Source organism: Oncorhynchus nerka, linkage group LG13 (assembly GCF_034236695.1).
Source record: "Oncorhynchus nerka isolate Pitt River linkage group LG13, Oner_Uvic_2.0, whole genome shotgun sequence".
Classification (NCBI taxonomy): domain Eukaryota; kingdom Metazoa; phylum Chordata; class Actinopteri; order Salmoniformes; family Salmonidae; genus Oncorhynchus; species Oncorhynchus nerka.
The window spans coordinates 19,583,206-19,598,945 of record NC_088408.1 but is presented as its reverse complement, the minus strand read 5'-3'; the positions used below and the strand labels follow the sequence as shown (position 1 = coordinate 19,598,945).

At 42.8% G+C, this 15,740-nt stretch overlaps 1 protein-coding gene across 1 annotated transcript in view; it reads left to right on the top strand.

The window, feature by feature from the left end:
- Positions 1-15,740, top strand: part of LOC115139193 (synaptosomal-associated protein 25-A) — a 37,608-nt gene that overhangs the window by 10,182 nt on the left and 11,686 nt on the right. The window contains exons 2-5 of the mRNA XM_029676329.2: positions 6,018-6,161; positions 8,560-8,601; positions 10,968-11,016; positions 14,344-14,461. Coding sequence (XP_029532189.1) covers positions 6,090-6,161; positions 8,560-8,601; positions 10,968-11,016; positions 14,344-14,461 — 281 coding nt within the window. The 5' untranslated portion in view covers positions 6,018-6,089. The remainder of the gene's footprint in view (positions 1-6,017; positions 6,162-8,559; positions 8,602-10,967; positions 11,017-14,343; positions 14,462-15,740) is intronic.

Below are 15,740 nucleotides of genomic sequence, written 5' to 3'. Positions count from 1 at the left end.
TTAACAGCAGGGTCAGCTACCTTATATCTCAGTGTAAACAGCAGGGTCAGCTACCTTATATCCCAGTGTAAACAGCAGGGTCAGCTACCTTATATCCCAGTGTTAACAGCAGGGTCAGCTACCTTATATCCCAGTGTAAACAGCAGGGTCAGCTACCTTATATCCCAGTGTAAACAGCAGGGTCAGCTACCTTATATCCCAGTGTTAACAGCAGGGTCACCTACCTTATATCCCAGTGTTAACAGCAGGGTCACCTACCTTATATCCCAGTGTAAACAGCAGGGTCAGTTACCTTATATCCCAGTGTTAACAGCAGGGTCAGCTACCTTATATCCCAGTGTAAACAGCAGGGTCAGTTACCTTATATCCCAGTGTAAATAGCAGGGTCAGCTACCTTATATCCCAGTGTAAACAGCAGGGTCAGCTACCTTATATCCCAGTGTAAACAGCAGGGTCAGCTACCTTATATCCCAGTGTTAACAGCAGGGTCAGTTACCTTATATCCCAGTGTAAACAGCAGGGTCAGTTACCTTATATCTCAGTGTTAACAGCAGGGTCAGCTACCTTATATCCCAGTGTTAACAGCAGGGTCAGTTACCTTATATCCCAGTGTAAACAGCAGGGTCAGCTACCTTATATCCCAGCCTAAACAGCAGGGTCAGCTACCTTATATCCCAGTGTTAACAGCAGGGTCAGCTACCTTATATCCCAGTGTTAACAGCAGGGTCAGCTACCCTATATCCCAGTGTTAACGGGCTTTAGAAGAGAGATGACCCTATTTCAAAAACGTCCTCACAATACGCTTCTTTAGTTTACGATGATTTAAAGAGGACTCATTCTTATTCCATAGGCTAATATCTCACAGATTAAACATATACCACAGAGCACATATTGATGTGTAAATGGTGTTGTTGTGGTGGATACTGTGTGTGGTATTAGCTGGAGCAAAGACTGAGATTAACCAGAGGAAGAAGAGAAAATGGCAGCCGTTGCAAAACAAAGGGTCACTGTGAGCATGCCAACATGCACGCAAAACACACACAGAGACAAAGAGCTATTCTCTGTTTAAGTGTTGGACCAGAACAATGATTCTGTCTATTGTCAGAACAGACCATGTGTCGGTTTGTCTGTAAGGTTAGGAAATGCCAGTCTAACTGAACATTTGTTTGGTCTGGGTGCTTGAGTCAACCACATAGCTGCTGCCCACTGAATGAATGACGAAGGCAGTTACCTTTAGCTGAAGTTTCGATCAGGGCATGGAACGCATCCCTGAGGAATTTAAAGCACCTCCTTGAAATTCTCATTCCCTCGTTCATTTTGATTTCAGACAGCACGGTAATGTGTTTGTGGTTCTGTACCAGGCAGGGTATTTATTTGATGAATACATGTACAGTCATTTTAAGTTTTCCAGGCGAGATCATTTGCAGGCACACGAGGGAGAGCCAGCCGACAGGGGTGGGGGTGGAGAGAGCGTTCTGTAAGTACTCTGTGATTGGACAAGGCATGAAATATGGCCGCCTCATAAGATAAGGGAACGTGTGGGGAATTCGAATCTCAATATTTTTCATTACTGGACCTGCAGTGATTATAGCTGCCTGACTGTAGCTCAGCCATATCGTCTATGAAGGGTGCCTCTTATATAATACAGTATCTTTGACAGTTACGTTTTAAAATGTGTAAATTGTAAAAGTAACAGATGCATTAACTGGTTAACTGCTTTTTAATATCTTATTCATTCTTTTTTAACATCTCATTAATAAGTCTTTAGTCAACTAGAAGCGAACACAGTGTTTATTACCTTGGGAAATGTAAGAGCTGTCATATAAAACATTTAACAACATATTGTCTGCTGCCATAATGAAATGATGCTATACTCAGCAAAGCTCAGTTAAACACTCCCTATAGTGTGTGTGTGTGTGTGTGTGTGTGTGTGTGTGTGTGTGTGTGTGTGTGTGTGTGTGTGTGTGTGTGTGTGTGTGTGTGTGTGTGTGTGTGTGTGTGTGTGTGTGTGTGTGTGTGTGTGTGTGTGTGTGTGTGAGAGAGAGAGAGAGAGAGTTTGTCTTAGCTTGTATCAGGACAGATGGTCAGTTAGGCCTAGCAGTGGCTTGCATGGAGCAGTGGTGGAGGACCTGATGTGTGTTAGAATCATCAATAAGAGGATGACACTGGAAAACATCTCCACAGACATTTTTTAATGATATTATGCTTCCTTTGCAGATATTTGGTGCTTCCTACGAATCCCAAATGAAACATTCACCAGCATTTTGGATTTTGAAAGGAAGAGGGAGGGAGGTAGAGGATAAGGTTTGGAGAGAAAGAGAGAGGTAGTGGACAAAGTTTGGAGAGAAAGAGGGAGGTATAGCATGAGTTTTGGAGAGAAAGAGAGAGGTAGAGGACAAGGTATGGCGAGAAAGAGGGAGATAGAGGATGAGGTTTGGATAGAAAGAGGGAGGTAGAGGATGAGGTTTGGAGGGAAACAGGGAGGTATAGGATGAGGTTTGGAGAGAAAGAGGGAGGTAAAGGATGAGGTTGGGACAGAAAGAGGGAGGTAGAGGATGAGGTTTGGATAGAAAGAGGGAGGTAGAGGATGAGATTTGGAGGGAAAGAGGGAGGTATAGGATGAGGTTTGGAGAGAAAGAGGGAGGTAGATGGATAGATTAGATAGTGGATGGGCTTGAGGAGGGGAGGGAGGGGAAGGAGGTCGAGGAAGGTAAAGAATAAGGCAGCATGTCTGTCTCAGAGGCAGATGTCTGGCAGCTGTCAGAGGGAAACAGAAGAGAGTAAATCATAGTAAATTAGCTGAGCCAATCAGTAAATGTGTCTGACCTTGTTAACATGACAGAAACCCATTCTCTCTCTGCTGGATCTGAGAGTAACATAAAGCTTCCTGTTTATCTGTCAGTGGAGATGGACGTGGACCGTTCAACCTCACACATTGATTGTGTTGATTCTGTGGTCCAGATTTGTAGGTTGATTGTATAGCAGCATGTTTACCTTGGGCTCTATTCAATCCGTATCGTGTTGCAGCATGATAAAAATGTAATATTCCCGTGTTGGCGGAAACTGGATTCATGGTAAACTCTCTGTCGGCTCAATAGGAAATTACCTTTACATTTCTAGCATGCTATCTGTAACGCTTTACAGATTGAATAGAGTTCCTTGTGTTATCTGAATATTACCTGCTGATTCCCACTTAGATTCCCATCTATTTGCACTGCAAATAAGTAATTCAGTTGAATATATTTTCACATGATACCTTAGATATTGTTCTCTTGTGTTATACATATATTTGAAGTCAGAGGATTGGATTTATATAGTGCTTTTTTTATATAGGGTTTTTCCAAGTGCTTTCAAGCTCTCTACATAGTAACGAGGAGTGTATGTATTGTAGCATATACAGTATGTAGGCCAGGTTATGTCCTAGCTGTGTTTAAAGTCTCAACTAGTTATGACATACGTCTCCAAGGGTTATCCATGTTTCTGTGACAACAACCCTAGTGGATGCTCCCTCAGCATGAATCACGTCTTCACAATGTCCAAGAGAGGTGATAAACCCCGGGCTTGTAGTTCACACTCATAATGACAACGGTCTCATCAGATCTCAATCTAAATAGATCAGAATCGAAATGGAATCTTTAGATCAGAAGCTTAATGGAATCTTTAGATAAGAAGCTAAATGGTTCACAGACACATATCTCTAGTCCATTGTGAAAACGTTCAATTAATAGCCGGATTAAATAATATGACTCAATAGGTTGATTAAATAATTAATTAATTGGTTTATTAAAAATCTATTAATTGATGGCATGTTTCCAGTTGCCCTCTGCACCCCTCAGTTTAGGACTGGTTGATGTGCTAGTTTCAGCGGTAAACTGCAGAGGGGATAACAGGCAGCCTTGAGGGGCTCCAGAGAGAGAATCCAGCCTGTTTGTGTTTGAGATGAAAGCCTTTCTTTCTCGCGTAACAAATGTTGATGCCCTGTTTTTCAATCTAATTTGATTTAAAAGGCACTGCTTCTGCTGCTGCCCAGTCGATAAGAGATTTCTGTAATCCAAGATGGCTGCTGGTCATGTTTAGCCTTGCAGGAGAAGGAAACGTCTAAAGAAAAGCTATGGAGGGAGGAAAGCGAACTTACTGTGTGCTTTGTGTACAAAGATCCCATGGGACAAAAATTGGTTGAATCAACATTGTTTCCACGTCATTTCAACAAAACAATTCAATGTGATGATATTGAATCAAGGTGGAAAACTGATTGGATTTGAAAATAGTCATCAACGTCAGGGAATTTGATCTTCTTTTCACCCAACTTTTAACCTAAATCCAATGACAAGACAGTGACATTTTTTTGTTGATTTCACATTGAATTCACGTTAATTGACAACTCAACCAAATGTAAATTAAAACTAGACATTGAACTGACGTCTGTACCCAGTGGGATAGCTCTCCAGTGACAGGAGGTACCCAGTGGGATAGCTCTCCAGTGACAGGAGGTACCCAGTGGGATAGCTCTCCAGTGACAGGAGGTACCCAGTGGGATAGCTCTCCAGTGACAGGAGGTACCCAGTGGGATAGCTCTCCAGTGACAGGAGGTACCCAGTGGGATAGCTCTCCAGTGACAGGAGGTACCCAGTGGGATAGCTCTCCAGTGGCTGTAAAAAAGGTTATGAATGATACTGTATTTTGTTAACATGATAATATGGTCACTTCTGCATGAGAATATGTATATCTGTATGTAGGAGTCATATATTACAGTATATGGCCTAGTCAGTTACCAAGAGGAAGAGGGCTTTATGATACTGTACTAAAGATGACTGATTACTGTAATACATCTTTAAGATTACTGTAGTAAAGATGTGGCGCTTGTTACAACCGCAGATGTCGTGAGATTCCCAAGACACATGTAGGTTCCAACTGCAAGGGAACAGAACGATCTGGAGGGCAGAATATGGAATAGAATCTGGATTGCCTTGTCACGAACGATGATACACTCTCTGACACATAATATTTTACACTACTACACATAACTTTAACGATGGTGATTTCGAAGTTGATAGGTTGTTAGGTTACCCTTGTAAAGATGATTTATTATAGTAATCAGCGGAGCCTTACTGTGAAGGGTACATATATTCTGTGACGTGCATCCCTATACGATTGCCCCACTATTATATTTAGCAAGGTAAACAATGACTATCGTCAATCCCTCAGTGAATGTGAGTGGGTGCTACTGAGGAGAGATCCAACCCCTGTCTGGCAGTGGAGGCTGCTGAGGGGAGGACGGCTCATAATAATGGCCGGAATGGAGTCAATGGAATGGTATCAAAACACATCAAAAACATGGTTTCCATGTGGTTGATACCATTCCATTGAGCCGTCCTCCCCTCAGTAGCCTCCACTGCTGTCTACTGTATGACTGAACCTCTAATGATTCTGGCCTACAGCGAAACACAGCACAGGCTTACAGTGTCCAGTGTTCGAGCTAGCTAACCCACAATATCCCTTCGACTTGACTCTCTAAGACTGCCATCATTCTGCAAACATCAATGACTTGCGCACTTACTTATCATTCAGTGGAACAAATGCTGTTGCAGTCACTAATCCTCTACTATACTGGGTTCTAACTGTTCCAGGGACTGCAGATGGAAAGCACCTGCCGTTCATTCGCCTGAGATCCAAGAAAATAGAGGGGGGGTAGATTCACCTTTGATGTGTAGGTTAATTACTGTGGCATTGGGCAAAACACATCTCAGAAAATTACATGATGTAGCATGCTTCCTAAAAAGACACAAATATCTACACTAGCACTGAAGCAATGTATTTGGCACGCATTCTAAGTGCTATTCTAGTATGTCAATTGGAACGTAACCTTAGCTCTGGGAACATACTTGTTTAGCTTAACATGCTAAAGGCTGCCGTTTAGCTTAGCAGACTAAATAAAATGTCTAGCTTAGCGTGCTAAAAGACGTTATTTAGCTTAGCATGCTAACATTTGTTGTTTTGTGTCTCCTTTCCTCCGCTAGTCTTCCCCGGCCTCCCAGTAGGATCTATTCTTTCCCGTTGGAGACCAACTCCACCCCATACAGCCAGTAGCCATGGCTGAAGACTTGGACATGCGCAATGAGCTGTCGGATATGCAGCAACGCGCCGACCAGCTTGGAGATGAGGTGAGCAACACAACCCCTACCCATTCTACTGTTTACCACTTCAACAGATTTATAGACACGTGAGAGACACTCAAGCCTTCAGGGAGTACACAGAAAATCATCCAGAAATAGGCATATGCAACCACTACACGTAAAAGCTGTAGAATTGATGATAAACTCATTCCTCACTCTCCACTTGACATAAAATCCACAGATCCAGTTAAATACATCTTCCACCTCAAATGACTGTACACGTTACAGTGTCACACATTACCATAAGATGGCCCGCTAGATGACCTCATCCTGAGAGCAGCCAGCTCCTATAGAGAAGGGTAATGTGCTGTTGCCCTCATTCGCTGCTCGATGCCAGGGTCTGTGTGTCAGGTGGAGGGAGGGTCCAACTGCATCCAGTTTTATGTAACGGTGAAGTGTGTGTGTGTTAGTTTGTACGTGTGTGTGTGTGTTGCCAGCAGCCTCCGTACTAGCCTGCAGCAGCCTAGCCCACATTTCTCCTGCCTCTCCGATGACTCACACTTTCACAGCTGAGCAGAATATTAACACACACACACACACACACACACACACATGCAACACAACCAGGACATAAAATGGTGGTTCCAATCACAGTTTCCTCTCTCTCTGTGTCCAATCACATCGCTAATGCTAAACAACATCTCACCTTGAGACGTTTCTTACACAACGGCCATCTTGAAGCTGTATCTCTGAGATTCAGAGTATAGTGGTGGTCATTTGGTTTCTGATGGGTGTGGGGGAGTGGGGGAGAAGCTGACTGTAGACGAGAGGCTGACTGTAAACGTTACAGCGTTGAGGCTCAGCCTGTGAACCCGGGCTGTGTCTCCTCCCTCTCCCCACCCCCCCCCCCTCCCCCATCCCCGGGGGCTCAGCAGTGCAGTGAGCTGCCTCACAGAGCGGATCCGAGCTGCAGCCATGGAAAAGGGATAAGATATCACAGCTCCCACAGAAACCCCGCAACCCCAGTACAGCCAGAGCCTCACAGCAACATACCTAATGATCTCTATTTAGAGAGAAAATTGGAGCATGCCGCTATCGCTCGCTAGCTTGCTAGCTGGCCAACAGTAGAAGAGGTTGAAAAGGGGGTTGGGAAATTGATCCCAAGCATTCAATGTAGAGTATATGCAGTTATTTTACAACATGGTTTACAACAGTTTGAATGATACTGATGACTATAAGCACGTTTTTAATCTTATTTAAATACAAATGTATTTAAAATACAAGTTCAGTAATGCTTCCAAACCTTTTAAATGTTTTGTTTGCCCAGTATTGTCATGATTGTGCATAATTGTGATTTTGTGTTTTTTTTGTGCCTCTAAAGAAACATATCTTATAACTGACTCTCTGTAGCTACATCAGAGTTCTGTCATTTCCATGATGGTCATTGTAACAATTCACCCTACTGATACACAACATTCTATTTTTATTTTAACCTTAAAGGTCCAATGCAATCATTTTTATCTCAATATCAATCATTTATGGGTAACAGTTAAGTACCTCAAGTACTTAAGTATCTTATTAAGTATTTCACAAACAAACATGTGGTGCTTCTAGAGTAGACCATATGGTGATATCTAGAGTAGACCATATGGTGATATCTGGAGTAGACCATATGGTGATATCTAGAGTAGACCATGTGGTGATATCTAAAGTAGACCATATGGTGATATCTAGAGTAGACCATGTGGTGAGATCTAGAGTAGACCATATGGTGATATCTGGAGTAGGCCATGTGGTGATATCTAGAGTAGACCATATGGTGATATCTGGAGTAGACCATGTGGTGATATCTAGAGTAGACCATATGGTGATATCTGGAGTAGACCATATGGTGATATCTAGAGTAGACCATATGGTGATATCTAGAGTAGACCATATGGTGATATCTGGAGTAGACCATGTGGTGATATCTAGAGTAGACCATATGGTGATATCTAGAGTAGACCATGTGGTGATATCTAGAGTAGACCATATGGTGATATCTGGAGTAGACCATGTGGTGATATCTGGAGTAGACCATATGGTGATATCTAGAGTAGACCATGTGGTGAGATCTAGAGTAGACCATATGGTGATATCTAGAGTAGACCATGTGGTGAGATCTAGAGTAGACCATATGGTGATATCTGGAGTAGACCATGTGGTGATATCTAGAGTAGACCATATGGTGATATCTAGAGTAGACCATGTGGTGAGATCTAGAGTAGACCATATGGTGATATCTGGAGTAGACCATGTGGTGATATCTAGAGTAGACCATATGGTGATATCTAGAGTAGACCATGTGGTGATATCTAGAGTAGACCTGCATCTCAACCTCCACTCATATCTGTCATGTCTTCTGATGCTTTCCAGTTCTCATGTTTCTTCTCCTTTCTGTCCACAGTCACTGGAGAGCACTCGTCGTATGCTACAGCTGGTGGAAGAGGTAAGAGAAAGACACCATTCATACTTACAGTGTTCACAACGCCAAGCCAGAATACAATGCCGAGCCGTGCACGATATTGACATGGGTAAGACATGCACTGTGTGTTCTTACATGTACAGAACCAGGATCTGCCTGGCACAGCAATTTCACTGGAGCACATTTAACTCGGAGAGTGTTAAATGTATCACTTTTACAGTGCACGTATGAGTCCCACTATTACAGTGTTAAAATAACACTATTGAGAGTTTTGAAATGTTATCTTGGTAAGAAGAAGGGAGATGAGAGAGAGATCAGGAGAGAGAGAGAGAGAGAGAGAGAGAGAGATCAGAAGAGAGAGAGAGAGAGAGAGAGAGAGAGAGAGAGAGAGAGAGAGAGATCAGAAGAGAGACTGAGAGAGAGATGTCAGAAGAGAGAGAGAGGGATAGGGAGGGAGAGAACAGAGAACAGAGAGATAACAGGTCTCTGATGACAGCCTTGTGCTGCATATCTCAAGGTCATATTGATCATCAGTTCATATATCTCACCGAATAGCACAGCACAGCATCTCCTTGTCATCACTGGAGGGAGAGAGGGAGAGAGGGGGGAGGGAGATATGGACAGAGGGGGAGAGATGGAGAGAGGGAGAGGGGAGAGAGGGAGAGATAGAGGGAGGGAGAGAGAGAACAAGAGAGAGAGGGGAGAGAGAGAAGGATAACAGCACCTCGGACATGACAAACAGACAAGTGTAGGTGAAGATAGAGGGAGGGACTGTCTGACAAAAGAGAAAATGGAGGATAATGGAGAGAGGGAGCAAGAGAAGAAGAGAGGGACAGTTAGACTGCGACATTCAATCAGATGATTAGCGATAAGAGTGTATCACCCCACAGGTCAAGAACACAGATTCTATTTTATTCAAGTGATTATCTCTCTCTCTGTCGTCATAATATTTAGGTGAGCAAATTCTCTTTTTCATACAAACAAAAATGGATCTGCATTTCCAAATACATAATGATAGAATCCAGGGGTATCCATCTCCATCCATACGGTTTGCATAAGGTGATAGTATCGAGCCAAGCTGAGCCAAGCTGAGGGGTTCAGTGCAGTGCACTATGGGGATCGTATTCAATTGTGCCAAGAAGACTCCCCTGGGAGTCATATTAACTAACTTGGGATTTCTCTGGGAAGTGGAATGCTAAATTACAGAATCATTTATACACTGCAGTTGTGGCTTATTGCTCCCCCTTGCCCCAAACTTTGATGCTCTCTTCCTTGTAAACTGCTGAGGAGGGAGGAATGAGAGGCAGGGGAGGCAGGGTGTCTTTTTATGCTGCCTATGCTCCACACCAGGTTCCATGTTTATTAGTCAGCCAGGAACTGTAAAAGTCTCCATGATATCAGGAGGGTTATGTTTTGTTAGCCACATTGCACACTGGTCAGAGGTCCATACTGTATCTGTATCTAAAGCCAATCGATTACTAATATGGATAGTGTTGGCTAACCTAACATAGCAGGTGTAAAAAAGATGCCTGAACAGAGTCCCACACCCGTTTTTCAGGGGAAACGGAAGTTAGGTTGAAAATACTGTATCCCTGAAAACCGACCCTGCGGAGGGTGGTTTGGGCTGGCTATTCATGTAGTTTCAGAACCCCAAGGTCTCCAAGTGCACTGTAATCCACTGCTGGGATTGGTGAAATGATCTGGCACAGATATAGAATAGCAGTGTACAGGCTGCTGTAAGAAAGAAGATGGTAAATCGTAAATAGGCGTAAAGTCCGATTTTGACATTATTATCAGCTTTCAATCTGATGCCAAGCTTTTCATTTAGGATTTTTTTATCAATCGTCTTTGTATGTCAGATATTTACAATGTGTCATACCAAACAAAGGGTTAATGTTCCCTGGCTTATAACCTCTGAACCTGATCAATACTACCCCACTTCCTCTGACAGGAGGGTAACAGGTGACCCCACTTTCCCTCAATATCTACATTTTTAAACATAAACACCTACAACATTAAAACCCGAAGCGCTAACGATTACAGTAAAGTCAAAGACACACAGGTTGGCCAGTCCAGTTTAAAATCACACCAGAAACGCTTAGAATATGCTAATATTCTCAGACTGTCACGATTCGGACAATGTTACTGTTTCTTGAGAGATTTTAAGTTGAGCAAATGGCAAGAACTTGGTCTAACTTTGCCTAAGGCTTGAGGTGGGTTTTATTCTGATGGTCTCCTCCTGTTTTCCAATCATGTTGCCTTGCACTCTAATCTGTATTCTATAAGGCGTCCGTACCCACCTTTGTGATCTGACCTCTCTCTTTCTCTTTATTTCCTTCCATTCATCCCTTCCTTCTTCACCTCTCTTCGCTGTGGTTATTGGGGATTAGAGTAAAGATGCTGGTATCAGGACCTTGGTTATGCTGGATGAGCAAGGAGGTAAGTGTCTTGGAGAAGGGAAACCCAATGGGACGACGTTCCCAGCCTTGTATCTGATGTTAAGCGATGAATACCATAACAGTGCATGTTTCGAAGTAGTTAGCTAGAACGACAGATCCTACCGTATATTTCAACTTGAGTTATTTTCAAGTGCTTTGTACATTGAAATAGACAGATATATGGATGAAGTTACAAAAAACCTCATGTGGTTATCTTTTAGACGTTAAATGTAAACTAACAAATGTAGATATTCTTGATGTTTGAATTGTTTGCTGTGTACTTGCTCATATCCATTACATGCCAGTTCATAACTAAGGTTTTCTCCAACTACCCCTTTGAAACAGTGATTTCCTCTATTTTAATTTCTGCCCTAATGCATGCTTTATTATGAATTCCACTGCAGGTCAACAATTCATTTGAAACCTGATGAAGAAACTAACAACTCTTTTTTTTTTCGTTTTCTAACTTTTGGTTTTGTTTGCTAACTGCTTTTTCTTGGTGTGCTAACATGTTTTCTTTGGTTCGCTAACTTCATTACCTTGGTTTCACTAACTGATATTCTTTGGTTTTGCTAACAGTTTTTCATTCGCTTCGCTAACAGCTTTTCTCTGCTTTCGTACCCCAAAGACAACAAGTATACCTCAAAACATTCTCAGGCAAAAACACTGCAACAACCACCCTTTATTTACTATATTTAAGTCTCCATTATACTTCTGTGCCAAAAGTTGAATTAGAGAAGCCCACTTATCCATAATTTGGGTGAATTGTTCCAGTCATGGGGGTTTATCCCTAAAAGACCACCAACCGAACAGTAGGCCAACGTGTCAAAGGTGTAGTGATAAAACCGGTTCTGTCTCAGAGTTGGGGAGGTAAACCAAGGATCCATTTAACCACAAAATTCATTCTCATTCTTCCATGGATTTACACACTAACAATTGAACACACTTTTGTATCATCCCTGGTTAAATGCAGTTTGTGAATGCACTGGATTATAGCACGTCATGAGCCACACAAACAAACAGTACAAGTCAACATGTTTAACACACTGTACTCCTGTAAAGGACTACTGTGTTAGCCATATTCCTTAAAGTCTTGTTACTCTATAAAGCAGACAAAGAATGCAGACATGATTTACACCTGATAGTGACCAATAACAAATGTTATATAGAGAAACTAATAACATGGCCTAAACCCTGGTTCAGTTGAAACTTCCCACTGGGCACAGACATCAAATCAACATCTATTCCACGTTGGTTAAACATCATTTCATCGAAATGACGTGGAAACAACGTGGATTCAACCAGTGTGTGCATAGTGGGTTATTGGCATTACCACTGGTTTGTTGTGCTTGGATTGACCAGAGGACATAATTGTCCTGCAGGAAGGCATTAGCCTCAATCTAGCCTTCTGATTGGCCGGTTTGACTGCTGTGATCAGATCCTAATGGGGAAAGCCCACGACTGAGGACCTTGATTACAGACTCACTGTAATCTGCTCATTCCTTATCATCCCTCCATATATTTATCATCCCTCCATATCTTTATCATCCCTCTATATCTCTGTCATCCCGCTATATCTCTGGCATCACTCTGTATCTCTATCATCCCTCTTATATCTTTGTCATCCCTCTATCCACTCATCTCTCCCCTTCTGCAATCCATCCGTCCAGGGTTACAGGGAAGCGTTTTTAAATCATGAATCTTGTTCTGGAGGCAGCTCTGCAGAGTAGTCACTAGCTGGAACATAAACATCACCCTTAACCCCACTGCTAACCATAATGCCTAACCCTAACTTTAAATTAAGTCCAAAAAGCACAACAAAATCATGCATTTTTATATTATAGAATATTTTGACTTTGCAGCTTGCACATCTAGCGGAAATCGCGTAGTTCTGCCTCAAGGACAAGACTCATGACAATAAACGTCAACCTGCTCCAGGGTTGCCTCCACAAAGCCCATTTGGACAGCTTGCTAGTTGCTGAGGTGTCTGTAAGCCTGGCTAGCTGCCCTCTGACCTCTGCTTATTGATGGTGTCGTATTGGAGAAGCCTGAGGCTGATGCAGTGCACAAGGTTTGAATGAATCACAAAATGAAATAACAAAGAAAGCTGGATGGAAAATATAGGGTTGGGTAATGTTCCACTAGCAAATAAATGTATTATTTCCATTTTATGTTCTTCTTCTCCTCTGTTTAATTAAGTAAAGGTCACATGACTAAGTTGTTGCTACAGTACAAAAGCATGGCAGGGATTTGACAAAGGTGAACAGTGTAAATGGGCTTAGCCTTGACTGTATTCCTGACGTACTCTACTCTACCTAACAACCTCATCTCACTATAACACATACTGCACGTAATTCCTACGCAGTCTCCTTAACATGCCCCCGGAGTTGTCCATCCACCCACCTACCTGGGGGGCACCCCTCCCACACCAGGGCTGTGGTCAATTCCATTTTCAATTAATTTACTGCAGGGAATTAAATGCATTCATTTAAAGACCATTTGATTTAAATAAAACTGAAATTAAATGAATGAGTAAAAAAATCCTCATAGACAATGTTGTCAATTTTCCATTCATTCTGAACTTTCTGCTGAATTGACAATGGAATTTACCACAACCCAACCCTACCCTTCCCCACACCACACCACATCAATAGGACCCACCAGCTACCTTCACCAGGTCCAGACCCCACTGCCCATGAACGGCATACAGAATTTCCTAGAGGAAGGATACTGTAGGGTAGAATCGGTAGGATTTCAGATTGGCCCTAAGTTTCCATGAAGCTACAACCATGGCGAATGTTGTGAAGGGTTATATCTTCAGATTTTCAATTGAAACCATTAATATTTATTTAACATAATTTCTAACACTAAAAGGCTTCTGTAAAATGAAATTAGTATATAAAAATGATTTATGGAAACTGAATGTCTCAGTCATGACTTTAATCAGTCCCCAGTACTCATATATTTCTGTCATAGTCAATAAAATTCATTCCACTGCTGTCATCCCTTTGTCCTGACCAGAACAACTGGATCGTGTTGAAGATGGCATGAACCATATTAACCAAGACATGAAGGAGGCCGAGAAAAGTTTAAAAGATTTAGGGAAATGCTGTGGCCTTTTCATATGTCCCTGTAACAAGTAGGTACTGACCCAACGAGCCCAAAGGTTCTTCACTATGTGGTGGCGTCCAGTTCTTTTCCTTTCGTCACAGTGACTGTCTGAATCTGTTGTCTTCTCTTTTGTCTTCTCTCCTCCTTTCTTTCTTTTGTTTCCTTTTCTTCTCACGTGCTTCGTTCTGTGGGGGATAAATTACTTGTGTTTAATCAGAGCAAATGGAGCGCATCGAGGAGGGAATGGACCAAATCAATAAGGACATGAAGGATGCAGAAAAGAATTTGAACGATCTAGGAGCATTCTGTGGTCTTTGCTCCTGTCCTTGTAACAAGTAGGTGCTGCCTGCCTGCCTGCCTGCCATTAAAACCAGGGTACAAGTGGCGTCATAGTGGTCAGTAGTGCGCTAGTCTTCTCCAGCTCTAACCAGACTGACTCCTCCCCTCTAACCTCTAACCTCTGACCTCTTACCTCCACGCTCAATAACTCAGCCTGAACCAAGGAGGCCATGACGGCATAAGACAGGCACACACACACTTCCACACAAGACATGTTGTCTCGCACACATGCTGTACACACACACACACACACACACACACACACACACACACACACACACACACACACACACACACACACACACAGTGACTGACAGGAGCCTCAGGTCCTCATGGGTCTCGCTCTAGTGATCCTCCGGGCAGGCCTCCAGACATATCCCAGAATCCTTTGCACCATCCGCAGGCTCGGCTCAGGAGCTCCCCACAGGCCCATCTGTCACTGCCTACGCTGAACCAGGGTGTCAGAACAGTGCATGGAGGTTGTTAACAACAATGCACTGTTAGCCTATACAGTGTGTAGAGAGTATCCGAGGTCCCCTCAGCAGCATAATAGCCAAGCTGACTACTGCCCACAAAATGTCCAAACACTTCCTGTCCCTAACTAGTAATGCTAGACAGGACATTCTATGACCCCTGAACACATCCAACCACCAAAGCTTCTATCCATCTGCAAACCAAACTCTCCTCCACTCAGACCAGGTCAAAACTCATTAGCAGTGCCCTTCTCCAAGCACCATTCTCCAAGTACCCTTCTCGTCCAAGCAAACTTCTCGTTTGCACGCTTACATAAGAGTCCATAGAACAACACCATTCTCCTCTTGCCAGACTATCAAAGCCACTATAGCCAGTACTACTATCAAAGCCACTATAGCCACTACTACTATCATAGCCACTATAGTTACTATTACTATCATAGCCACTATAGTTACTATTACTATCATAGCCACTATAGTTACTGTTGCTATCATGGCCACTATAGTTACTATTACTGTCATAACCACTATAGTTACTATTACTGTCTTAGCCACTGTAAGATTCCAAGACTGCTTAACATTTTCCTCATCTGCATGTAAATACACACCATCAGACAACCAAACAAGCTGACATCTGTAGAGTAGATCAGTAGCAGCATGGCATGCGTGAGCCATTCTCTCTCTCTCTCTCTCTCTCTCTCTCTCTCTCACTCCCTCTCTCTCTCTCACTCTCTCTCTCACTCTCTCTCTCCCTCTCTCTCTCTCTCCCTCTCTCTCTCTCTCTCTCTCTCTCTCTCTCTCT